The sequence below is a fragment of the Geotrypetes seraphini genome, chromosome 11, assembly GCF_902459505.1.
Source record: "Geotrypetes seraphini chromosome 11, aGeoSer1.1, whole genome shotgun sequence".
In the NCBI taxonomy this organism is placed as follows: Eukaryota; Metazoa; Chordata; class Amphibia; order Gymnophiona; family Dermophiidae; genus Geotrypetes; species Geotrypetes seraphini.
Window position 1 is genome coordinate 75,638,259 of NC_047094.1, and position 26,525 is coordinate 75,664,783.

Sequence of the window (26,525 nt, forward strand, 5' to 3'; positions counted from 1 at the left end):
TAGCCATCATGTCAGTAAGTTTATTGAATGTAGGGGCCAGTGGGTTAGTTTTTTTGGGGCCCCCACAAAATGGCGGGAGAGGATGAGTGGAGGTAGATAGATCCCGTAAGAAAAACTGATGGGTCGGATAGCTAGACCCACCCTTAAACCATATGCCCATAACGTACATACCTTCATCAATAGGTCTAGGGTTGTCAATAGTAAGAGAAAGCTTAATAATTTGTTCAGGAGCCCTTCTCCTATAACAGTTTCCAATCTTACGAAGGGTCATACGAGTAAGCAGAGATTTACCATTTTGATCCACTTTTTTTAGAGCACTTTCTGGTCTATAAGCCCAGTCAGTGCCAGTATTCCACCCTACCACTCCCCAGGATGCACACTTATCTCCCCAACGTGAGTCAGTAACACATATATATATATATCTTTAGTTTTAGGAATCTCTGAGGACCAATGGCATAGCCTTGGGATATCAATTGATGAGCAGTCCATAATGACACAATACTCAAAGGAGAAGGTGGCAACATGCACACTACTGGAATTATACCAAAAGGTAGTATACTGTCTATCTTTCTGAATTCCAATTGAAGGACAGCCTTTGCGAGGGAGTAGTCCAGCTTGACGTCTTAGTCGCAAAGAGGTGCCGTTTGCAGATGAGTACATTGTTGGAGTGTCATTTACAGATGGGTATGGCAGAAAGTGTCGTGAACCCAGGACACATCATCCCTGTAGACACAGTTAGAAATGATCCATACAGGAAAGAAAACTAGCAGCAGCGCTGCCAGGAGGAGAAAGATAAAGTTGGTGGAATGCTGTGATGAGATCATCATGTTGTTCCTCTGAAGGGGGTGAAATCTGCGCAGAGACGTCTTGCTTCTGGGGTTTTAGGTTAACCCTCTTCAAGCGACTTGCGTGGATCCAAACAGGAGACTCCTCAGTGAGTACAGCGGTCCTGGTCACAGCGATCACAGTAGTGGGAGGGCCAAAGGGGAAATCCGTCTGCTTCCGATCCTTGAAAAGCTTCTGGATGATGACTTCATCACCAGGCTGGAAGGAATGGGTAGGAGTCTGTGGAGAGAAAGGAGAAGTGCAAGACACAGTTCTTTCAACATGCCCTAATGTTTCAATGAGCTTCCGAACATATTCTTCTTGTATCAAAGGAAGATCACTACTCTCAACTATAGAGGGTCTGTCTACCCATGGGGCGGGGAAAGGTCGTCCCATGAGAATCTCAAAGGGAGAGTAGCCAGTGGTGCAGTGAGGCTGCATCCTGATTTCAGCTAAAACAATAGGGAGGAATTTTTTCCAATTCACACACGTGCCAGCTGTGGCTTTCCTGATTTTGTCTTTAATAGTCCTATTCATACGTTCGACAATACCAGAACTCTGTGGGAGATATGGAAGATGAAATTTCCACTCAATACGGAGTGCGGTAGCTAAAGCTTTGCATACTCTGGCAGTGAAAGCAGGACCATTATCTGAATTGATGTGTGTGGGACATCCCCACCTAGGGATGATTTCACGAAGTAAAATGTTCACCACAGTCTGAGCAGTTTCATTTGTAGTGGGAAAAACTTCAGGCCATCGGGAAAACATGTCAACAATAACAAGAGCATAATCCTGGCGGGTCCCAGTGGCATGAGGAATATGAGTAAAATCAATCTGTAAGTGTGAAAAAGGAGAAGTGGGGTAAGTAAGATGCTGGTGTGGTGCTTTATGGGTATGTTGGGATTAGCACGGAGACAAGTTAGACATCGAGCTATATATGTCTGTATAAGGGAGCGAAGATCAAGAATGAAAAAATCACTGGCAAGGAGCTGGAGTGTCGAGCGAGCATTACGATGACCAATGCCATGATATTGAGCAATGAATAAGGGGGAACTAGCGGCTGGTATACAGTAGAGAATGACACGGTGACGGTTTACCCGCGGCCACCGCATTTAAGCCGCGGGTCACCGCCGAAAACGGGGAAGAAAACTAGCAGTCGCTGCGGTGACGGGGACAAGGCCATTCACCGACCGCGGAAACGGTGAACAGGTTTGTCCCCGCGGGCCAATGTACCCCCTTCTAGGAACCGCTATTTACCTGTGTTTCACCGTGCTCCTCATTTGTCAGATCAACCCCTCCCGACAATCGCAGCAGAAGGGTACCCAACCCCTCCTGCCGGTCCTCCCAATGGCCTCCCCTAAGATCGCCGGCAGGAGGGTACCCAACCCCTCCTGCTGGACCCCCCCCCAACGAACCCTCCCACCCCGGAACCCCCTTAGTCTTACTTTCAAAGTTGGACCGGACAGCTCCTCGCTCGTCTGGCCAGCAGGCCTGCCTCCGTCCAAATGAGGCGGGCCCGCCCCTACCCTGCCCAACCCACAGGATCCTAGGGCCTGATTGGTCTAGGCACCTAAAGCCACTCCCGCTATAGGAGGGGCCTTAGGTGCTTGGGCCAATCAGGCCCTAGGATCCTGTGGGTTAGGCAGCGATCACGGCAGGAGGGCACCCAACCCCTCCTGTAGACCCCCCCAACGGCCCTCCCGACAATCGCAGCAGAAGGGTACCCAACCCCTCCTGCCGGTCCTCCCAATGGCCTCCCCTAAGATCGCTGGCAGGAGGGTACCCAACCCCTCCTGCTGGACCCCCCCCCAACGAACCCTCCCACCCCGGAACCCCCTTAGTCTTACTTTCAAAGTTGGACCGGACAGCTCCTCGCTCGTCTGGCCAGCAGGCCTGCCTCCGTCCAAATGAGGCGGGCCCGCCCCTCCCCTCCCCTGCCTAACCCACAGGATCCTAGGGCCTGATTGGCCCAAGCACCTAAGGCCCCTCCTATAGCGGGAGTGGCTTTAGGTGCCTAGACCAATCAGGCCCTAGGATCCTGTGGGTTGGGCAGGGTAGGGGCGGGCCCGTCTCATTTGGACGGAGGCAAGCCTGCTGGCCATACGTGTGAGGAGCCGTCCGGTCCAACTTGGAAAGTAAGACTAAGGGGGTTCCGGGGTGGGAGGGTTCGTTGGGGGGGGGGATCAAGGAAATTATTATTTATTTAATTTTCTAGCCCATCCTCCCCAGGAGCCTAGAACGGGTTACAAGGATAAGTACACAGAAGTTTTCAGGATCAACAACTCACATGTTACAAGAACAATAACGAGCTTACAGGATCAGTATACACGTGTTACAGAAAATTGAGACAGGTTTCAATGACACACATTCTATGGGGAAATTGGAAAGCGTCCACGAAGGTGAGGGGAAGGGAGGGAGATGGTGCGATAAGGGGAAGAGGTTGAGTGGCGCTTTAGGTGTATTGTATGGAGAAAGAGGGATAATGCTGAATGGAAGAGGGGTGAGAGAGGGGATCATGCTGAATGGAAGGAGTGAGAGAGAGATCACGCTCTGTGTCCCTTCATGGGTTCTAATTTTGGCCATTGGGGTTCCTTGGAATAATTGTACCTAAAGGGAGGCCCTACATTCTTTGGGCTAAAGTACTTTCGGAAACCCTTTTGGCCCAAATGAGGTGTATGGGATGGGAGCTTGGGGGTTTGAAGGAGCTCAGTAAGATCTCTAGTAAAGAGGTGGGACTTTGTAAGCATTTAAAGTACATGTCGTGTTTGTTTTTGCATTGCTAGCCCCAGGGGTGGTGGAAGATTAGTGATTGAAAAACTGTATGAAAAATAACTATTTTAAATTTAGTGATCAAAATGTGTCAGTTTTGAGAATTTATATTAATTAATTTTTTCTCTGCGTGTTTTGTTTTTGTATAGTTATTAACTAATATTTAACTAAGTTTTAAAGTTTTAAAGTTTTAAAGAATGTTTCCTTTATACGTAAATAAAGAAAAGTGAATGGGATTGCAGTGGCGGTGACGGAGCGGTGAATGGGGTGGCAGTGGCGGTGACGGGGCGGTGAAGAGGATGGTGAGACGGGGACGGGGCGGTGACGGGGATGGTGAGACGGGGACGGGGCGGTGACGGGGATGGTGAGACGGGGACGGGGCGGTGACGGGGACCAATTTTTTCACCGTGTCATTCTCTAGTATACAGGGTTTCCCCTCTTTGCACCAAAGTCCGTCCGAAGGGCGGCTTTGGGCACCAGCTATTTGCCAGGCATCAAGTTCAGAGGGGGTAACAAAGGATTGAAGCTGGGAAAAAAGAGAAGAAGGGGGAAAAGCAGGAGGAGAAAGAAGAGGAAGGAGAACAGAGGAAGGAGGGTGGTCCAAAGCAGCTTGTTTAGCAATGCGGTCAGCCAAAGCATTACCTCTGGCAACTTCAGTCTGAAGGCCAGTGTGTGCATGACAATGAAGAATAGCAACTTCAGCAGGCAGGAGTAAAGCAGAGAGAAGATCCGAAACAAAGGAAGAATGAGAAATAGGCTTACCATCAGCAGCCACAAAGCCGCGACGCTGCCAGATAACACCATGGTCGTGTATAACACCAAAGGCATATTTAGAGTCGGTATAAATATTAACGCGTTTACCAGAGAAAAGGTGACAGGCGCGAGTAAGAGCAATGAGTTCAGCAGCCTGTGCCGAAGGATAGGGGAGGGAAAAGGCCTCATGGATGATATCAGGGAGTTCAACCACAGCATATCCTGTGTGGAAGGTGTTGTCACTAGGACGTGAGCAAGAACCATCAACAAAAATGGAGGAAGCATCGGGGAGAGGGGTAGAAGACAAATCAGGGCGAGGGGAAGTGTCTTGATATATCAGAGACACAGTAATGATCAGGAGGAAGTGAATCCTGTTCACCCTTAAGACCCAAAAGACCATTTAAAAGTAGAGCGGGGCCGTATGTCGGGGCAGAATATCTGATGGTGAGATTAGGATTAGAAAGGAGGATGACCTCATAACCACTAAGGCTGGGTATGAATATTGCGAAGGAGGGCTTGGACATCGTGAGAAGTATGAAGGGTAGTGGGGTGACCAAGGGTTAGAGGAGTAGCCATCTCTACCACCATAGCACATGCAGCTAGGGCCCTTAAACAGGCGGGCATGCCTTGAACTTGAACAGGGGTAACTTTAGAAAAAAAGGCAACAGGGCGTAACTTACCGCCATGATCCTGAGCCAGGACGCCCACCATAGTCTTACAATTGTCACGAGCAAAGAGATGAAACATTTGGTCATAATCAGGAAGACCCAAGCCGGGGCTAGAAACCAAAGCACATTTCAAATGTCCAAAAGCGTCCAACATTTCTTTAGTCCATCTGATAAGATCAGTCATTTCAGTACCTAGGGTCTGTCTCAAAATCTGGTCATAGAAGGAACAATCAGGGATCCATTGGCGGCAGTAACCAATCATACCAAGAAAAGTAAGCATGTCTTTTTGAGTAGCTGGGCGAGGCAAACCCAGAACAGCAGCAATGCGAGAAGTGCTAATTTTCCTCTGACCATGAGACAGGACAAAACCCAGGTATTCCACTTCAGTTTTACACCATTGTAGTTTCTTTCGTGACACCTTGTGACCACACACAGACAACCATTGTAAAAGGTGCAAACTATCAGCCTGACAGGTCTCCTGAGTTATGGAACACAAAAGAAGGTCATCTACATATTGAATGAGAACAGAACCATGGGGGGCAGTCCATGACTGTAAAGTAGCCCGCAGGACAATGGAGAAAACCACAGGGGAATCAACATAGCCTTGGGGCATTCTACACCAGGTATACTGCTGTTGCTTAAAAGTGAATGCAAAAAGGGGCTGGGTGTCCTCATCAACAGGGACAGAAAAAAAAGCATTCTTCAAATCAATGACTGAAAAAACATGAGCTGCAGGTGGAATGGAGGAGAGTAGAGAAGGGACATCCGGGACAATGGGTGCAATGGGAATCACCAAAGCATTAACAGCCCTAAGGTCTTGAACAAAACGGGGGGTGCCATCAGCTTTGACAACAGGATTGATGGGCGTATTGTAGGAAGAGATGGTGGTTTTAATAATACCAGAGGAAAGAAATGAAGCAATTAGTGAAATCATGACTTTCTCCTTTTCTTGGGAGATCGGGTACTGCTTAATGAAAACAGGAATGAGTGATTTCAAAGAAGCACGATAAGGGGTACATGAAATAGAGCCTACATCAGTGTCAGTAGAAGCCCAGACCGGAGAGTCTGGGGGAAGGGGCAAAAGTGTGTCAGGGCAAGTAGAAAGGTAAAGGGTGGACGGAGGGCGAATGGGAATAACGGAGGAAAAGACATGCAAACCTCCTGTATCATCTGTAGTGAGCTGAATGAGGAGAGGAAAAAAAAGATCTCGACCAAGAAGGCTGACAGGGCAATGGGGAATAATAAGAAAGGAGTGCTGAAAAAGAGTAAAGCCTGTATCAGGATGAGCTACAGACAGGGGTGTAGTACGACAGGATTTAGTCAAAACCCCATTAATTCCCATAGAAGGTTCAGCATTCATGCATGGGCCCCGATAGTAATCCTCACTGATGGTGCTACAAGTGGCACCCGAATCTACAAGAAAAGGCACTGGACTCCCTTGTACAATAAGAGATATCATAGGAGAATCCTTAGCAAAGGCAGAGACCAAAATGAATGCTGGGGTGTAAACCTCCGGGCCCCTTCATTGGGGAGTAGGGGGGCTGTGCCAAGAGATAGGAAAACAAGGAGAAGTGGCAGATGGTCTCACAGTAGAGGGAGGGGTAGGCACCACCGGTGGGGCGGGCTGAACTGGTAATGCGGGGGGTCTGGGATGAGGGCATTCATTAAGCCAGTGACTAAGGTCCCCACAATTAAAACATCCAGTACTTCTGGATGGATTATTACCACCTCGACCGGAGACTGGAGCCCTCCCCCTGCGAAACCCGCGACCCCTTCTTCCACGAGAAGTAGTCAGGCGCGGTCCCCAGGTGGGTAGCTGGCCCTGATGCAGGATTTCCCGAGGTTTAGAGATCTCAAAACAACCTGCTGTCTCTTTTTCCATTAATTTATTTTGAAATTCAGTACGAGAACTAGTGGGCCATTCTGAAATCATTTGTTTGACCAGAATTTGCAAGGGAGAACGGAGGTTAGAAAGGAAAGTCTGAATAAGTAGGGAATCCATATTTGCATGGGAACTGACACCCGCCTCTTGGGTCCAGGTTTCATTAAACCTCTTCCAGAAATCCACAACAGTTTCACCTGATTTCTGTTTGCAGGCTACTGCAATAGGAAGGGAAGATCGAGACTTAAAACACCTATCAAGCTCTGCCTGTAATTCATTCCACATAACAGCATTTCCTGCTTCAGTATTCAGTCTATAAGCAGTAGCTGTGACAGTAGCAGGCTCTAAAACACTAATACTAGGGACGTTAGACCAGTCCCAAGGGGAACTGTGTCCAACAATGCCATCTATAATAAGGCACATATCTTCCTGCGTATAATTTCGACCCTTGCATGCTCGTTTTAAATAGTGAAAAGTCGCACTAGCAGAGACAAGAGGCTTGGGGCAGTGCTTAATAATCTTGTTAATGTCTTCTAACTCAATGGGTTTCTTCAAAAGAGTATCCCCCACTGTGAGAAAGGGCATCTGTTCTTGCATCAGTTCCTGTACTTCTGCAACCCTTTGAGTACCGCTACGAGTGTGGAGGGGTGAAAAAGAGATTATTGGCCCCCGAACAGTGGGGCTGGTCGTGGATACAGTGGGAAATGTAATGTCTTGGGGCAAAGTGTCAGCAACCTGTCCTGATGCAACTGCACCGGACAGTACGGGAGGTGGAGGAGGAGGAGGAGGAATAAGAGTACTACCGATAAGGAGGTCAATATCATCCTTAGATAAAGAGGGATAAAGTTTAAGAGGAGCACCGGGTGAAGGAATTTGTAAATGATAAGGAGGAGGGCTAGCAGCACAGATAGATTGTTCTGCAGCATGTAATTGAGCAGGGGAAAGAATGGACAGCTTGGATGTTTTATCTTTAACAGTAGCTGACCAATAAGGAGCATATGTAAGCCAATTAATGCCTCCCCTTCTCATATATTCTTTGTCCTAGTGCGGATCCCCTAAATAATATGGCCATGCCTCATGATCCCCCAAACACAATCCCTTTATCATATCCATATGAAACGTATCATTTGCCCCATCTCGGGGAAACGGACTCGAACTATGAAGTCCTTCAGTCCAACCAGCCATATTATCTATCCAAGGATCAATAAGATAATATCCAGTGTCACATACACGGGCAACATAAGCCTTACAAGTCTCAGCTTTCTTAGGGGGGGGGGGGGGAACCTTACTACCGTTCTGACCCATTACAAAAACAATATAGCAATGCAGGAATCCCGCTTATCTTACCTTATAAGTGAGATACAGAACAGTAATATACAATATAGTTTTATACTCTATAAAATCTTATCTCTAAGCAATAGAAAAGAAAGCGATAGAAGAGAGAAAGCACATACAAAAAGTGTTAACCCCACAAACGACAGAGTGCGCAGGCGGCTCTATAAGTAATATTGTTCTTCCCAAAAGAACAATAGGAGTTTTTTTATTGTTATAAACTCCGCTATAGACTTCCCAAAAATCTATATTTAACAAATAAAGGGTGGGAACAGGGCACCTAATACCCGTGAGTATTAAAGAACAGAATTCAAAATTCAGAAATACTCACAAAATACCGGTGATATCAACGTCCCTCCCGGAGGAGCCCCCACTGATAAGGCCCGATTATGGCCGTACACACTCTGTCATTTGACAAGCAGCTGCATCCGGGGACAATATCTAAGAGAAAACAGACACCTATTATCTCTCAAACATGTCCACTTTATTGAATATTCTGTACCTCATTTTATATCATTTTACATGGGTAAGGGTCGTCAGCATATGACGTAAATGCAAACCATATCACATGATAAATGCAAACCATAACAGATCACATGCAACTTTAAAAGAAATAACAAAATCCTTTACTTATCTAAGACCAAAGTCTAGAGGTGCTTTGGCCAACAGAATCTTATCTAAATTTTCTTACAAATACAGCTAAGAAAACAATTAGATTCACTTTACAACAGAATAAGAAAACACATCTCTCAAATATACAATGGCCTTGTAGTATATCAGCAGGAGAAGGCAAACAATCTGGATTTACAACTTCAAACACAACATAAGGAAAACTACATAATAGAATAGCCTTATAATATTTCGGCAAGAGAAGGCAAACAATGTCTGGATTAAACATAGCATAAGAACACACATCTTTTCAAACATAGATGTCCTTGCATTATTACAGAGAAGGAAAAACAAACAGGGCCTGGTTTTCTTACAACTCCAAAACACATTCTATGGAAAACTACAAGACATGTCCCTTCACTTACTATGGACAATCTTAGTTCTCGACTGGTATACAAGCCTTTTTTTCTTGGGGGGGGGGGTTGTCTTTAAATTGGACTAATATAGAAGCTCATTATTTTATTCACAATAGTTTAGCTGAGCAGAGCTGCCAAATTACCCACTTTCAGAAGGAGATATGAAGACCAGTCCTGGTTTGCTAACAAACTTATCATGATGCATTATGGGATCCACAGCATGGGGATTTCAATAGGTAAAATCAGGAATGATAAATCTCACATTGCTAGGAGGTATAAGTTCCGAAAACGTCACTCTCCTGGAAGTGAGTAACTTGGGAGTTCTGCTTTAAAGAGGCTCCTGATGAACTTCTTCTTCTAGTAGTTCCTGGCAGACCCACAGGAGGTTCTTACAGGAGGCTCAGGTGGGTTCCCTTTGTCTACATCTGAAAGGAAAAAAACAATATGAGTCACTTCTTTGCTGGATGAAAATAGCCCACTTCTGTGCAATCTGAACAACACTGGAACTGCCATCTGATTTCAAGATCCAACTCCTGGTATTCCTATCCAGAGGTTATACTTCAGTGCCAGGGCCAGCTCAGCCTATGAAACAGGTAAGGCCTTGGCCCAGGGCGCTGGTGATAAAGGGCACCAAAATCTCAGTTCAGTCAACCTTCAAACTTTTAGAGCGATAGATAGCAGATTGGGATTTTGAAACCCATTATCATCGGTGCCCTAAGCCAGTATCTCACTTGGTCCAGTAGTAGTAGGAGATGAGAGAGAGCGAGGGAGATATATTGAATCACATGGGGATGGGGTGGGAAAGGAGGGAGATACCTGATTGTAGGGGTGAGGGGGTACCAATGCAAAAGTTGGCTCAGGGCACCACAGCCCCTTGAGCCAGCCCTGTTAAGTGCAATGAGACTGGGATCAAAGGAGGGATTATTGCTTCCCAAACACTGTAACATTAATATTCCCGGTAGGTGCAAGAATTGATTGACTATCTTTTTGGTGGGACATAGGGGGAAGGGTGATACATTGCCTAATGCTGGTGTTAAGGGGGTAAGGTTACCAGACATCCAGGAAATCCCAGACATTTCTTCCTTTTAGAGGACTGTCTGGACTTTCCAAAACCTGGCAGTTTGTCTGGGTTTTGAAAAGTCTCGATGAGCTCCGTCTGCATCTGGAGGGCCTCTGAGCATGAGCAGATGACCTCACATGATCGAGGCCCTCCAGACACAGCCAGAGCTCGTAGGGGAAGAAGATGAAGTTTTGAGGGGGCAGGGCTGGAGTCAGAACGGGGTAGGACTTGAGGTGGAACTGGGTGGGGCTGGATGCAGAACAAGGCAGGGATGGGAGCAGAACAGGGCGGGGCCATGCGTCCAGGTTTATGAGACTCCAAATATGGTAACCCTATGGGGGGGGGGGAAATGGGTAATGCTCTTAGGAGGGCATATCACTGTTTGTTTGGGACAGACTTGCAGCAGAAATTCATAAAAATAACAAAATAAAACTACAAAGGAGATAGGAAACTAAACAAAATGAATTTTTGTTTTGCCTGTACACCCCTAGTTTGAGCTACATGGCTCCTAAACTTCAGCATTATTCCTGCAGGTACAGAACAGGCTCCCCTTATAAATACCACACAGAAAACTTCAATATGTTTTTGAGATTTAAGAGTTTAAACGGGCCCATCCTCAGTGCATGACTCAGACATAGCATGCAATTTTAGCTATGTGTTTAGAGATTTGGTTTTAGCGGGCGTGATAAGGCCAAAATAGAAACGTGCCCTTCTGACGCATTTTGAGGGGATTATTTTGTAGACATAATATCTGCCTTTTACTTTCCTGCTGATGAGTAAATCAGTTTCCTTTTGTGATTAATGCAGCAGGTGTAGAAGCTGGTTCTTGAAAGACTGTCCACATAATCCTACAAACCTGCAAGTGGAATGTCATTTCCAGAAATAACCCTTTCTCATTCCAAGCACCACTTCACTTCCAAAAGAAACTCAGAGCCCCACTCCTTAGTCTGTCTCATTCTGACATCTGCTAAACTGTGTGTTAACAGTTTATCCCCACAGTATTATGGTAAGGAGAAGAGAGGGTGATGACAAGTGACCTAAATCAAGTCCTGGGTTTTGACTATCCTGCACCAGTGTATGAGGTACTGTATGATTTGTAGTCTTTGCAGTTTGTGAAATTAGCATTGGAAAGGGGTACATGAAACTGTACAGTTTAGGTTTTATTGATTTTCATGAAAAAAGTAGAACACAGGATATACATATGGTAACTAAAACATGTTACAATCAGCCGCACAAACAAATGTTATATACATTTTCAATTTGAAAGAGGGCATGTGACATGCGGGAATGGAGCTTCTCCAGAGTCCCCTACATCAGTGAGAAAATGCAAGGACCAGGTAAAGCATGGTAACAACCCGAACCCAAAGGGGACTCACCTTGCCCAGTTGAGGATAACTCAGTTTGCAGTGAAATCCAGTTCTGGTGTGGCTGAATCACATGTCATGACCAATATGGGCAACCAGCTATGGGCAACTGCCACGTTAGGGAGCTTGTCAATCATGTTATGTTATGTTATTAGAGATTTGTATCCCCACAAAATAGGTTTAGAACATGCCACAATAGCAATATAATAAGTACCAGAGAAGGAAACTCATACAACCTTATTAAAAATATAGGTTTCTAGTTTTTTTACAAAAAGATATATAAAAAGGATTTCTAAAGGTAATGAATTCCAAGCCTTAACTGTTCCATAGCAGACAGATTTTTCATATACAGATTTAAGTTTGATTCCTTTCATTAATAGAAAAGATAAAAAAATAAACAGTCCTGATTACCACTCTTGGTGAAGCAACCCAGCTACTGAAATAAGAAGGGAAAATCTTCTGGTAATTCCCCATGCAGAATTTTAAAGCCCAGACAACATAACTTAAACTTGGTTTGTAGTTTGACTGGGAGCCAGTGAAGGTTCACCAATAAAGGTATAACATAGTTGTATCTAGACTTCATAAATTTTGCTGAAATCCAGAATAAAGAGAATTCCAGTAATCTATTTGGGATAGCATTGTAGCTTGCACAAGTACTCAAAAGTGCTATGGAAGAAAATATGGATGATTCAGTTGCAACCATTTCAATTTATAATATGACTTTTGAGCTAACAAATTAACCTGGTTCTCAAAGCTTGACGAGGAGTCTAGTAAGACTCCTAATGCTTTTGTGACAATTTTAAAAGATGTTCCATCAGATGTCTGCAATACATCTAGAATAGATTCAGTATGCTGACCAAACCGTAACAACTTGATTTTTTTCAACATTAAAGTTGAAGCTGAACCTTCAAAGCCCATGTTTTAATTTTATTAATAGAATCTGTCAATGCTTTTGAGAAAAAATTTTGATCCAAATCAACTGATAACAACAGAAAGATTTCATCTGCGTAAGTATAGAGCCATTCACCAGAATCCCAAAAAATATTACCCAGAGAATGCATATATTTATTTAAAAGATATTTAGCCTGCACTATCCAACTATTCTATGCAAGCTACAAATTTAATCTCATATACCCCCTCCCCCTTTTACTAAACCATGATAGCAATTATTAGCACAGGGAGCCGTGCTGCTCCCGATGCTCATAGGAACTCTATAAGCGTCAGAAGCAGCGTGGAGCAATCAGCGTGTATCCCTGAGCTAATAACCACTCTCATGGTTTAGTAAAAGGGGGGGTTAGTCAAGAACACATCATCAATATAAACATACAGAACCAAAAAAAAAATAAAAATAAACTTAAAGATAGCAATTCTGACTGGATTCTGAAAGAATCTGGACTCCATAAGGTATTAAAAAGTCTCTCAAACATTTCCTAAATTGAGTAACAGAAGTAGTCTGTGTAATCTCAATTGGGAGTGAATTCCATAAAATTGCACCACCTACATAAACAATTAAATAATGAAAACATAAGAACATAAGATTTGTCGCTGCTGGGTCAGACCAGTGGTCCATCGTGTCCAGCAGTCCGCTCACGTGGCGGCCCATAGGTCAAAGACCAGTGCCCTATTTGAGTCTAGCCTTACTTGCATACGTTCTGTTCCTGTAGGAACTTATCCAACCTTGTCTTGAATCCCTGAAGGGTGCTTTCCCTTATAACAGCCTCCGGAAGAGCGTCCCGATAGTTCTGAGAGACAGAATCTCCAACAATAATTTCTCTGATGACTGTAATGTACGTGAAGGGTGATATATCCTTAGACAAGAGGCCAAGCTGACAGATATTTCATTGTTCAGTGGCTCATGAATTTAAGTAAGAACTTTAAATTTCACATACATACAACTGGAAGACAATGGAGTTCTTTCAATGCAGGAGAAATATGCGACCATTTTGGCAATCTATTCAGCATACAAGCAGCATCTTTTTGAGCTATTTGAAGGTCTCTAAACATATATTTGGGAAGACCCAAATATAAGGAATTACAATAATCAAATAAAGGAGGAATAATAGCCTGGACAAATTATATAGCAGATGGGAAACTGCTAAGAATATCCATCCTTGATAACTTTATACTGTCAGTTTTAAAAAATCCCTCAAACCAGTGCAATAAAGAACCAGTTATATCACCACCTGCTCTGGGAGACAGGTGCACATGACCAGGAGGTCTTGCCACTCCTCGTCTTCAGAGGCACCAGAGATGCATCCAAGTCACAGGCTGATGGAGATGAATACAGGAAATCATAGTGGTGATGACTTGGTGTCTCTTGAACCACTATACAACTGCCAATCATCAAATGTCAGCCCTGACCATACTCCATTTCTTCCTTGTGAGCATGCTAAGCCATTTTAGTATATACGGTAATTATAGAGTAGCATTATATGATATGAACAATAGGGTGTGCAGCCAGAAAAGTTTTTGTTGTGTCATTTCCCATGTCATTTCTGAGGACATTAATTTTATTTAGGAATTTTCTTTAATTTTGTCATAATGGGAACCATTTTGTCTACTTCTACTAATACACTCCAGGGGTTTAAAGAAGTTCCCAGGTGAGAACCAAATAAGAACCAGTAGGGAAGAGACCTTCACACCAGCTCAATTTAAAATTGACAAGTTTTATTGCACACAAAAGTATTTCAGGATTCCCCTCTGATGAATCTTAGTTTAAAGAGCTTTTCCTATAATTAAAGTGCATTTCGTAAAATTTAAAACCATTTAAACCAGTTAAAATTGATCAAGATCAGTTAAAGTGCATGTATTAAATATTTTAATTAAAAACACATTAAAATCACTTAAAATTATCTTTAACAGCCAGACTAATGGATAAAGTGGTCACATAACTTATCTCTTTTCTTTTCAGGTTCTACCCAGTGGCCTGTCACTATTAGAGGAACCTTTCAGATAAGTACCCACTTAAGTACTCTTTTCTTTCTGTCAATTGCTGATTTTCATAAATTCGAAGAGCTAGATGAACTAAACAGGATCAGTAAGACTATGTGGGTCCATTCCGATCTGATTTTTGGCTGATTTTAAAAGAGCTATTGATGCGCTAAGATTTTTGCATGCAAATGATTCACGTGGAAGTTTGTCATAATCCCTGTCTCTTCTATCCAATTAATCGCTATGAGAGTGATTCTCACACATGCGCAGAGCTAGCAGGGGAAGCCCAAACAACTGAGAGGCAGGGGAAGCCTCCTGCCACTCAGCTGTTAGAGGAAGAAACCCTTTTTTATTCTTTTTTAAATGGACAGCTGTTGTGGGTGTGTTACATACATGCAATATCTGTCTCATTAAAAAACCCCAAAACAAACACCTCCCCCTTTCGGCTGATGACAGCCCTCCCTGACATCCACCGATGAATCGGCACCGTGGACCGAAAACCTCCTGCAGCAGCAAAAACGACAGGATGGATGGTCACTACCTCCTGCTATGCCAACCCCCTCCTGCACGAGAAAAAATTGGCATGAGGGATGCCCACTACCTCCTTCCAACAGAGGTCCTACGGCATCAGGCGCCCCCCTCCCCCCGAATCTTCCCTCCCCTAGGGTTACCATACATCCAGGAAAACCCAGACATGTCCTCTTTTTAGAGGACTGTCTGGGTGCCAGAGGGACTTTCAAAACCCGGAAGTTTTTGTGCGTTTTGGAAATCCTGAACTTGGAGACCACATCTGGAAGCCTTTGCACATGCGCGGCCATTATCGTGAGGACATCATAAGCATGCGTGCATGCGTGTGAAGTCATTGTGTCGATGTCCGCACATGCGCGAATGCTTCCAAATGTGGCCTTTGAGCTCGGGGAGGTTCGCGTGGGAGCAGGGCTGAGGAGGAATGGGGCGGAACTAGAACAGGGCGGGACTGGGGTGGAACAGAGCAGGGCCAGGTTTCCTCATTGTTCAAAGAGGCCATCTAGCAATCCTACCCTACCCCCTTCCCTCCCCGCCAAAAATGCAGGATGGATGCCTACTCCCTCCTGCCATCGGATGCTCTCTCGAACCTCCTCCCACCCCCAGTATCTTTGACTGAAGAGAGCAAAAGAACATAAGAATTGCCGCTGCTGGGTCAGTCCATTGTGCCCAGCAGTCCGCTCTTGCGGCGGCCCTTAGGTCAAAGACCAGTGCCCTGATTGAGTTTAGCCTTACCTGCATACGTTCCGGTTCAGCAGGAACTTGTCTAACCTTGTCTTGAATCCCTGGAGGGTGTTTTCCCCTATAACAGCCTCCGGAAGAGCATTCCAGTTCACCACCACTCTCTGGGTGAAGAAGAACTTCCTTATGTTTGTACTGAATCTATCCCCTTTTAACTTTAGAGAGTGCCCTCTCGTTCTCTCTACCTTGGAGAGGGTGAACAACCTGTCTATATCTACTAAGTCTATTCCCTTCATTTTCTTGAATGTTTCAATCATGTCTATAATTACATACTAAAATGGCTTAGTATGTTCACAAAGGAGAACAAGGGGTGGGATATGGACAGGGTTGACATTTATACATGCCACTTGATACTCATTGTTATTAAACTGGTCAGGAACAGCTGCTGTCTAAATAGCGCTTAGCTATCAAAGCACTGATATTCAATTAGCCCAGTCATCGGCTAAGTCGCATGAAATAGCAGGTTAGCGCCAATATTCACTGGCTGACTGCCTCAGTTGAGTGACCAGATAGACCCGCATAAATAGCAGGTCAATCTTTGGCTGCTATAACTTAGCTGCCCAGTAGATGAATATTGACTTAGCCGGCTATATTTTTAGTGGCTAAAAATAGACCATGAATTCAATGCCAGTCGCTGAATACAACCTGGCATTGATTTCCGGGTTCCCTCCTGACCACAGGAGTCAGCAGGGAACCAGTTTTCCACCACTCTCTGGGTGAAGAAGAACTTCCTTACGTTCGTACAGAATCTATCCCCTTTCAACTTTAGAGAGTGCACTCTCGTTATCCCTACCTTGGAGAGGGTGAACAACCTGTTCTTATCTACTAAGTCTATTCCCTTCAGTACCTTGAATGTTTCGATCATGTCCCCTCTCAATCTCCTCTGTTCGAGGGAGAAGAGGGCCAGTTTCTCACTGTACGGCAGCTCCTCCAACCCCTTAACCATCTTAGTCGCTCTTCTCTGGGCCCTTTCGAATAGTACCGTGTCCTTCTTCATGTACGACAACCAGGAAGTCATTTTCATTTTGTTTCCTAGGATGTCCATAATGTTGCAGCCTGCAGAACTTGGCACATGAACTATTTGAATTTCCATTCTCTGTCAGGTAGATGTCTGATACTGTGGATGCACTTGTAACCAGGGTTAAAAAAAAGTATGAGTACTGGGGGTGGGGGGTGGAAATGCAGTTTATTCATGTTTGTACTATAGCTGGTAGGTGCAGGGGCTTTAGAATTGTGAGCGATATATTAACACAGGCATACATGGTAACGAGGGAAAACATTCTGGTCACTGCTGTTGCCTGTCATTTTCAGTTGGAAGGGCTTGAAGATGTGAGACAGACGTTTCACCGATGTGTGCCTCAATTTGGCTTGTTTTAGGAAATTAAGATATAATTTAGTTGGGAAAGAGATGGTAAATGGAAAGTTTGGAACTCTAATTAAAGACTAAGCTGCACAGGTTTACTGGGCTCAAGGTATGTTTGTGTTATGTACATCAGATGATGATAAAGGGGAATTGTGAAATAAAAAATATATCAGCTTTGCCAGCATAGGACCATTATAAGGATGTTTACTGACTGTGTGAGTTAAAGTGATAGAACTTCTAAAGAAGAAGCAAGCGCGTTCTGGTGTATAATGGAGCAATTGTCAGATTTGAGTGAGTGTGAATAAGCACACTGAGTTTTTTTTGTGGGGGGGGCTAGCTAGGAGAAAAGAAAAAGTATCTGTTTATTTACAAAGACTAGCTAGAATAAAATCAAAGCAATATCAAGCAGAAGTGGTGTAAAGGAAATAGGGAGACAGGGTTTTGTGTCCTTTCATTTATTTAAAGATAGGGAGGCAGATGCGAATGTTTACCTGGATCCTGAACAACATCACTGAAAGCAAAGGTGCCCAGCATCCAAGAGAGTCTTTGGAAGAGGAAAACCAGCTAAAGTCACTGTTAAAATTCTGTGAGTCATAGTGGCAGTAAATTTTCTAATTTCTATACGATGAGCGATGCTCCAAAAATTTTGCACGCAGATGAGGTCCATGGACATACCATCCAATCAGTCAGTGGAGAAAGCATCTGACACATGTGCAGAATAGCTCACAGAAAGAGACATAAATGTGCGCATGTACCAGGATAAGCTATGTTATAGGCTCTTATATCATAGGCATGCCTTATTGTAGCGCATCATAGATGCATGTCATAACCATCATTCAGGGGCAGAAAACTACCAGCAAACCATGCAAATGTGTTATTTTTACTTACATCATGCTATTGGCAGCCTCAGGCCTTCCAGTATACGATTTTAATGAACTCGCCTGAGAAGTGCTATTAACACAAGTGCTTGAGATGCAACTTTAACATGCGTTCTTTTAACACACACGTGGAGGGGCATAATAAAAAAAAAAGTCTAAGTCCCCTTTTGGCCTAAGGCCCTAAATGCTGAAAGTAGCAGCAGGGAAAATGTCCATTCTCAAAAAATACGTCCAAACTGAGGTTTTTTTGGAGAATGGCCTACCTCTACGTTCAGCAGTTTAATCGCCCAGACCACCACTACATCTAACCTTAGAACACATTATCAACCAAAAAATTGCCCAAGTCCCAAATGCCAAAAACAAGACCTTTTAGGCAAAGGAGGGGCCAGTCCTTCGCCTAAAAGCTGGATTCTGTAACCGGTGTCTGTCAAAAACACCGGTTATAGAATCCCCCTCCCCTGCAACGATCAAGGCAGGAGAGATTGGGCATCTCTCCTGTCGCGATCGCGATTCCCCCCCTAACTGCCGTGAACTGCGGCAGGAGAGATTGGGCATCTCTTCTGCCGTGATTCACGGCAGTTTGGGAGGATCGTAATCGCAGCAGGGGAGATGAGGCATCTCTCCTGCTGCGATCGTTGCGGTGGGGGGCTGATCAGGTTGCTGGGGGTACTGAGATGATTGCAACAGCCATGATCAGCTCAGCGGCCCCTATTCAGAACTTATACCTGTTTTGACTTGATCTAAGTCAAAACATATAAGTTCCGACTGGACAACCTGTCAAAGTTTTTGCTTATACTTGTTGTACGACTAAGTCTAGGTTGGCCCACCTCCTCTAAAAACGTCTCTTTTCTCTCTAAGCGTTTAGAGGCAGGGTAAAGGTCTAAGCTGGTTTTAGATACATCTAAAACCAGCTTTGATTATTGGTGCTTGGACAATCTGGCTTTTTGATCATCCAAGTACTGATTTTAGGCCACTTTCTGAATGGTTTTTTTTTATTATTATTATGAGCCACTTAGCATATAGCAAGATATATGTATATGCTTTTTGGGTGCCCCCAACCCTATAAAAGTATGATGCATTGTATTCTGTACTTTTTGTTTGAACTTCTACCTTTCATGCAATCAGCAGCCCCAGACCTGCTGGTATATGCTTTTAACTCATGCAGTACAATGGTACCAGCACCTCCAGACCTGCTGTTAATTTTGGAGTGTTAAAAGTTGGCGTTTCATTTTGTGCATCACCTAGCAATGTCTGGGCATTGACTGGAGTGCTCATTTTAATATTAATGAGCTTGTAATTCATTTCCATACTGTTCTCAGAGGCTGCTGGAGGATACGGGAGAGGCTGCACAGAGCCATTTTGTGCTTGTATGCTAAACTGGTTAGAACTGGTTTAATGATGAACAAAAGGCACGGTAAGTTGAGATTCTTGAGAGGACCTGATACAGAATTCACAAGGTGACTGAGGTGTGGAACCTGAAAGAAAAAAGAACAAAAATCCCTTTAAAGAATCTAGTATTTTATAAGGTGAATTTATCTAAGTACATTATTTATGTAGTAGCACTTATATTTGTCTGATAATGCTTTTGATGTTCTTGATGACAAGGCTGTTTGATCTTGCTATCCTGTAATTGAAAAGCATATGTTAATTTGTCACTTGCAAGTTTTGAAATTAAACTGATGGTTATTTAACATCAAATATTATATTTTTAATGTTAAATGCCCTGGTTTGGTGTTGAAATTATTTGGGGAACCATTCTCATTTATTTTAACATTTTTTAAAAGTGTAATATCTTGCTGTGCCACCAGGGGGTTTGTTTACACACTGGATTTAGATAAGCTACCACTCCTGCTCAGACTCATCTACCCCTGGTCTTGGACAAACAGCTGCTCTATCTCCCTCTTAATATTTGCCTCCTTGCTGTATTGCAGGTCCTGGCTACTGGATAGCAGATGCTACAGCCACTGACCACAAAGGAAGCAGTAAACCTGGATCCTGGACCCTTTGCCCCCATCTGTCCTCCTGGTCTGTCTTGTGGCTTTTCTCTCTGTCTTCACCTTCCCCTCCATGTGTCCTGGTCTCCTCCATCATTTTTTCTTGCAGGCCTGCCTGCTGCCCTCTGCATTCCCTTGAGTTCTGGCCCCATGACTACTGAGTTGAATCTTTCCACTGGCTAGGCATTCCTGCTGGTTGCTGTTGTAGACAGGCAAACAGAGAAAGCCTCACTTTAGAGTACCAACAGCACAAAAGAAAGGCAAGGGAGATGTCCTTCCAACCAAACGTAAGTCTTTATTATGTCAAGAACACAGTCCCAACAAAGATCCTAGTTTCAGCTGATGGGAAAACAGGAGGCAAACCAATTCCTACTCCAAGGTCTAGCTCACTAAAGAAGCTAGGAGAGCCTGGTGAATTCTCACAACAAATGTCCCCAAAACCAGGATCTTTGTTGGGACTGTGTTCTTGGCATAATAAAGACTTACGTTTAGTTGAAAGAACATCTCTCTTGCTTTTCTTTTGTGCGGTTGCTGTGGTAGGCCATCACATGTCTATAGTGTTCCCTGCCCTCTCCCTCATGTTTCTCCAGCCCATTTGTCTCTACCTCCTCCCTCTATGTTTCCCCTTCATCTGTACTTGTATTGCCATTCAGAGATCTATCTGTGTGCATACTTTGTTACTCATGAGTTTAAATTGTTCATGTCTGTATTGCTTAAGGGAAAGCGGTATCTGTTCACATTACCTTTGACATGTGATATGATGTCACAGTAGTCACAACTATCTGTATTCTTGGAAACAGTTGATATCTTGATGTATCATTTCACTGCTGTTGATAACCTATTTTCTCACAACATGACCTTGCCATGTTTGGATTAATAAACATTCTTAACATGGCCCTTCTGCCAAATGTCCTTCTTTGTTACATGTATCTAAGGTCACATGCATGATTCTGGTAGCTGCATAGCCATGGCCACTATGCTGTTTCAGTCACCTGCTCTGTAGTCTCAGGTCCAGGTCAGTGAAATGACGTGAGTGGAGAAAAATTGTCTGTCAAGAAGTTTGAAACTTCTAGGGCTCCTTTTACAAAGCTACGCTAGCGGTTTTAGCGCGTGCGCTAGACGCTAATGCCAGCATTGAGTTGTCATTAGTTCTAGCTGCGTAGCGTGGGTTTAGCGTGTGCTAAAATTCTGCATGCGCTAAAAACGCTATCGTAGCTTTGTAAAAGGAGCCCCTAGTTTTTATTAATAAAAATAGTAATTTTTATTGTACTTTTATCATTGTTAAGTATATAATATATAATAATAATGCTTCCATATATTGGAGAAATACAAATTAATATAGACATGCTAGAATACTTGTTAACAAAAGAGTAATACAAGAATAGGCATAGAAAAAATGACTTCTTAAAGATAAAATGATATCAAATGAGTCTAAGTGGAGTAACACAGGTTTGTCTAATTAAAGCAATGTGTTTAACAGTGTCCTACATGTTCAAAGAAGAATTTCCTTTCTGACCCTTAAATTGTTTATTTCTCTTAGCCTGGCACTATTCAGTGATTATTTTTTCAAAGTATCATTAATTATTTGATCCTCTTCACATTCCATTCTATGAGCTACTGAATAGCTGTTATTATTTCTGGGAGATTTCAGACCTGCAGATAGCCTACAGTACTATGTAGCACTGTTTCATAACTCAGGGGAGGGTACCCCTCCTTCGCTTGGAACATAGGTCCAGCAAATCCATATCTTCCTACTGTAGTCACAGGATCAGGACAAATATGTTTAAAAAAAAAGAAAATTGTAAACCACAATAACTTTAAACATTACCTTGAAATTAGCTTTTCAACGTTATACATCTACTCTTGCAATTATTGGCAGAGAATGTGGTGACAGCATTTAGCATAAGAGCCAGTAACATCAAGTAGGCTGATAATACATTTGGGCTGCAAACACCCAAGTGAATGGTACAGATTAAGGGGTGAAGAAATTATGTGCACGACAGAAGAGTGGGACTTGGGTAGGATTGAATGTGATGACTATTTTTTCCCCAGCTACAGCAATGAACAATTTATGAGTATGTGGAAGAATATATCCTTTAGAACTGATGGGCAGGGCCGGACTAATCACTAGGCCAACTAGGCACGTGCCTAGGGCCCGAAACTGTGAGGGGGGCCCGGTGAAGGAGGGCGACTCACCTTGCTATTTTTCAATGGCAACGCCCCCTCCCCCTGCAGTAACGGCAACGGCCCCCCCCCCCCCATGCAGTAACGGCAATGTGGCCGGATGTGTTACTGGAAGGTCCCGCGATGAGTGCTTCTGCCGGTCAAGCCCCCTCCGACGTTACTTACTTGCTCCTGTAACATATTCAGCCGTGTTGGTGTTGCCATTACTGTGGGGGGGGGGGCATTGCCGTTGCTGCGGGGGGCCCATTGCTGTTGCTGTTGATGCAGGGGAGAGGCGTTGCCATGAGGGAGAGAGAAAGGAGGATGGAAGGGTGGTGGAGGGAGAGAAAGGGAGCAGGGTGGTATGGAAGGGTTGTGAGAAGGGTGGTGGAGGAAGAGAAAGGGGGCAGGGTGGTATGGAAGGGTTGTGAAAGGAGAGAAAGGAGCTGATGGAATTGGTGTGCAGGGGAAGGGGAGAGATATAAGGGGAAGGATACTGGATGGAATTGGGTTAAAGGTAGAGAAAGGGGGCATTTGCTGATGGAAGTGGGAGAAAGGGAGAGAAGAGAATGAAATGCCCAACCATGGGGATGTGGGAGAGGGAAGGAGAGGAGAGAGATGCCAGACCATTGGAGAAGGGAAGAGAAGATGATGGATGCCACACCAATGGGGGGGAAGAAGAGATGGAAGGGAAAAGCAGACAATTTCTGGAAGAGGCACAGAAGGACAGAAGATGAAAAAAAAAAAAAAAGAAATACAAGGGGAAATAAAGAAGTAAATAAGAAAACAGATAAATGGGGTGGGACAAGGGTGGGGCATGGATGGGCTGGGGCAGGGTAGGGGCAGGGCATGGGTAGGGTAGGGGCAGGGCAGGACCAAGGGGGCCCAGCGTACTTGGGTGCTTAGGTGGCCTTAGGGTCCCTCGAAAAATTAATCCTGCCCTGCTGATGGGTACTGGTGGATGCCTTTCCCCTTCCCCCGATCATTCCCATGTCATCTCATTGGGTGAGGTCCTGGGGGTAGCAGATGCAAAGAAGAGATGGACATCTAGGACATTATGGGGGACCAGAGAAGTTGTAGGTTACTGTGTGAGTGTGTGTATGTGTGTGTGTGTGGGGGGGGGGAAGGGTACTTACATTGAGATGCAAGGTGGTGTCTCGTGCTGGATGTGGGTCAGGTTCTCACGCCACACCTGCCTATAGAAGCACCTGAAGGATTTCAGGTCCCAGTGGATGCCGAAGCACCTGCAAGACACAAGTTTGTAGAGAATGGGTCAGATGATGACCTTCTTGGCTTTACATACCTGATTGTTACTTATGGCATGTTATGCATTGCTCCACACATGGCCACAAAGATTAGGGGATACTAGTTACAGGGATATACTTTTAAAACCAATATAAGAATATAAGAACATAAGAAATGCCTGCACCAGATCAGACCTGGGGTCCATCTAGTCCGGTGATCCACACACTCGGAGGCTCAGCCAGGCGTACCCTGGCGAATACCTTAGTCACTCGTATCTCTCAATGTGTCCTGCAAGAAGATGTGTGTCCAATTTTTCCTTAAATCCTAGAATGGTGGTTTCCTCCACCATCTCTTCCAGGAGAGAGTTCCAGGCGTTCACCACTCGCTGTGTGAAGCAGAACTTTCTGACATTTGTCCTGGCCGTGTCCCCTCTTAGCTTCAGTCCATGACCTCTGGTCTGAATCTGAGTCACATTTGCCAATGTGAATAAGGCTGTTTCTTGCTCACCATCCTTTCCCCCTGCTGGTAAGTGAGCTTGCTCCATTTTGTCAATTCTTTTTAGTATTTTAAAAGTCTCTATCAGATCCCCTCTCAGTCTTCTCTTCTCAATGGTGAATAATCCCAGTTTTCTGAGGCGATCTTTGTAGCTCAAGTTCTCCGTACCTTTTACTAGCTTCGTCGCTTGCCTCTGCACCCTCTCCAGCAGTGTTATATCCTTCTTCAGGTATGGAGACCAGTGTTGGACACAGTATTCCAAGTATGGTCTGACTATTGCTCTATAAAGCGGCATTATGACCTCCCTTGATCTACTCATGATTCCCTTCTTTATCATGCCTAACATCCTGTTAGCTTTCTTTGCCGCCGCTCCACATTGAGCCGACGGCTTCAGGGTCCTGTCTATCAGTACCCCCAGGTCCTTTTCTTGTTCGCTCTTCCCCAGTGTTATACCTAACAGTTTATACTCATGCTCCTTGTTTTTCCTGCCCAGGTGCATCACTTTGCATTTTTCTACATTAAAACTCATCTGCCAATTCTCTGCCCATCTCTCAAGTTGTTTCAAATCTCTCTGGAGTTCATCGCTGTCTTTTTGTGACCTGATTGCCCGGCATAGCTTTGTGTCATCTGCAAACTTGATGATAACACTGGTCGTTTCTTCTTCCAGGTCATTTACGAAGATATTGAATAAATGACCTGGAAGAAGGAAATATTTTCACTCAGTGAATAGTTAAGCTCTGGAATGCATTGAGAGAGGATGTGGTAAGAGTGGTTAATATAGCTGATTTTAAAAAAATGTTTGGACAAGTTTCTGGAGGAAAAGTCCATAGTCTGCTATTGAGATAGACATGAGGGAAGCCAATGCTTGCCCTGGATCGGTAGCATGGAATGTTGCTACTATTTGTTTTTTTGTCAGGTACTTGTGATCTGGATTGGCCACCATGAAGTCGGGACCCAGTAAGGATATTCTTATGTTCTTATGACAACTTTCCTCTCTCCATCATCAAAATCTTCTCTACACCCACAAAGAATTGTCATTCCACATGCAGGGCTATATATAGACATGCAGGACATCAGGAATGTCCTGTTACTACCACAGTGACATTTTGACATCATTGGGGGATGTTTTGTACATTTTGCTCACTTTAGATGTCTTGCGGACCATATCATTGGAACTTTTAGACATCCAGTAAAACAGGTCATAGATGGAGATTTTTCAGATGCTTATCTAGTTGATTTTCGAAATGTCTTGTTCTTCCTAGACATCTTTTCAATTATGTCCTCTCAATTTTGGATGTCCAGCTCAGGATATCCAGGGTCAGACTTAGACATCTTAATGCCCCTCAGAGTGCATGGCTAAAATCAATAGGTCATTGATACGATTCTAGGAGACTGGGGAATAGGAAATGCTAAAAGAATATGATTTTATATATTGCCAAGAAACTGTATAGAAAGCCAGAATTACTGAAAAATCAGGAACTTCTCAGAAATCTTATCTGAAAACAGCAAAAGTGTATATAAGAAACACAAGTGCCTTGCACCAGTGTGCTCTTTGTGGGAAACACCAAGATTATGCCATCAGCAGTACATCCTCAATTGATGATGCATGGAGACAGAGAAATCCTAATTAATTTAGCTATTGTGCATCTTAAAATAACAACTGAGTGGCTGTACTAATGCAATAACTGCAGGGAGGATGAGAGTCCACACATGCCAAAGGCATGAACTTCAGATTTCACAAGATTTCAATAAACACCAGAAGTGAGTTTTAAGTGAGGAACTTCTGTATCCTGAAATAGTAATGAAAAAAATTCCCAGCTTTGCCAAAAACCTGCCCCGAATCTCCCTCCACAGTTCCAGTACACACCCAGCCCTGTTTCATTCCTACTCTTCAGTACCCCTTGTTGTTCCACTCCCATAATCCTGCCAATATGCCTCACTTCTGCCCCACAACACCTGCTATTTCAGTATTGAGATTCCCACACTCAGCTCAACCAATGCACCTCACTCCTACCCTGCAGCCCCCTGCTAGACCAGTTGAGACACACACAATTCTGCCTTTGCTACCCAAATACTGAGACACACCTAGTCCTGTCTATGCACCACATACCTGCCCTACTATTTCAGCTTTTTTGAAGAAATGAAGCATTATTTCCTCACATCATTTCAGTTTGGGTGTGAAGAACTAGCCTATATGACAAAATGTTTCTCATCCTCTGTTTGCTAGGATTCCTTTCACCAGAATATCACGTTAGATTAGGGTAAATGTGATGCTGTTGCTACAAGCCACGCCTTAGTTACTTAAGTGGAACACAATGCAACATATCTCCTGATTCAAGTCAGCTTTTGAACTATTCACCAGACCTCTTGAAGCATAAAGAACATATCTTGATTCATAGCAAAATGCTTCAAAACTTACCAAGGACACAAAGGGCTCCTTTTATGAAGGCGCATTAGCGTGTTTAACGCGTGTGACTTTTCATCACGCGCTAACCCCCGCGCTAGCCGGAAA

The 26,525-nt window shown here is 44.1% G+C and overlaps 1 protein-coding gene across 1 annotated transcript in view; it reads left to right on the plus strand.

The window, feature by feature from the left end:
- Positions 1–11,593: 11,593 nt before the first annotated feature.
- Positions 11,594–26,525, plus strand: part of LOC117368847 (hyaluronan synthase 1-like) — a 99,145-nt gene continuing 84,213 nt past the window's right edge. Inside the window, exons 1-2 of the mRNA XM_033962590.1 lie at positions 11,594–11,651; positions 14,590–14,715. Coding sequence (XP_033818481.1) covers positions 11,594–11,651; positions 14,590–14,715 — 184 coding nt within the window. The remainder of the gene's footprint in view (positions 11,652–14,589; positions 14,716–26,525) is intronic.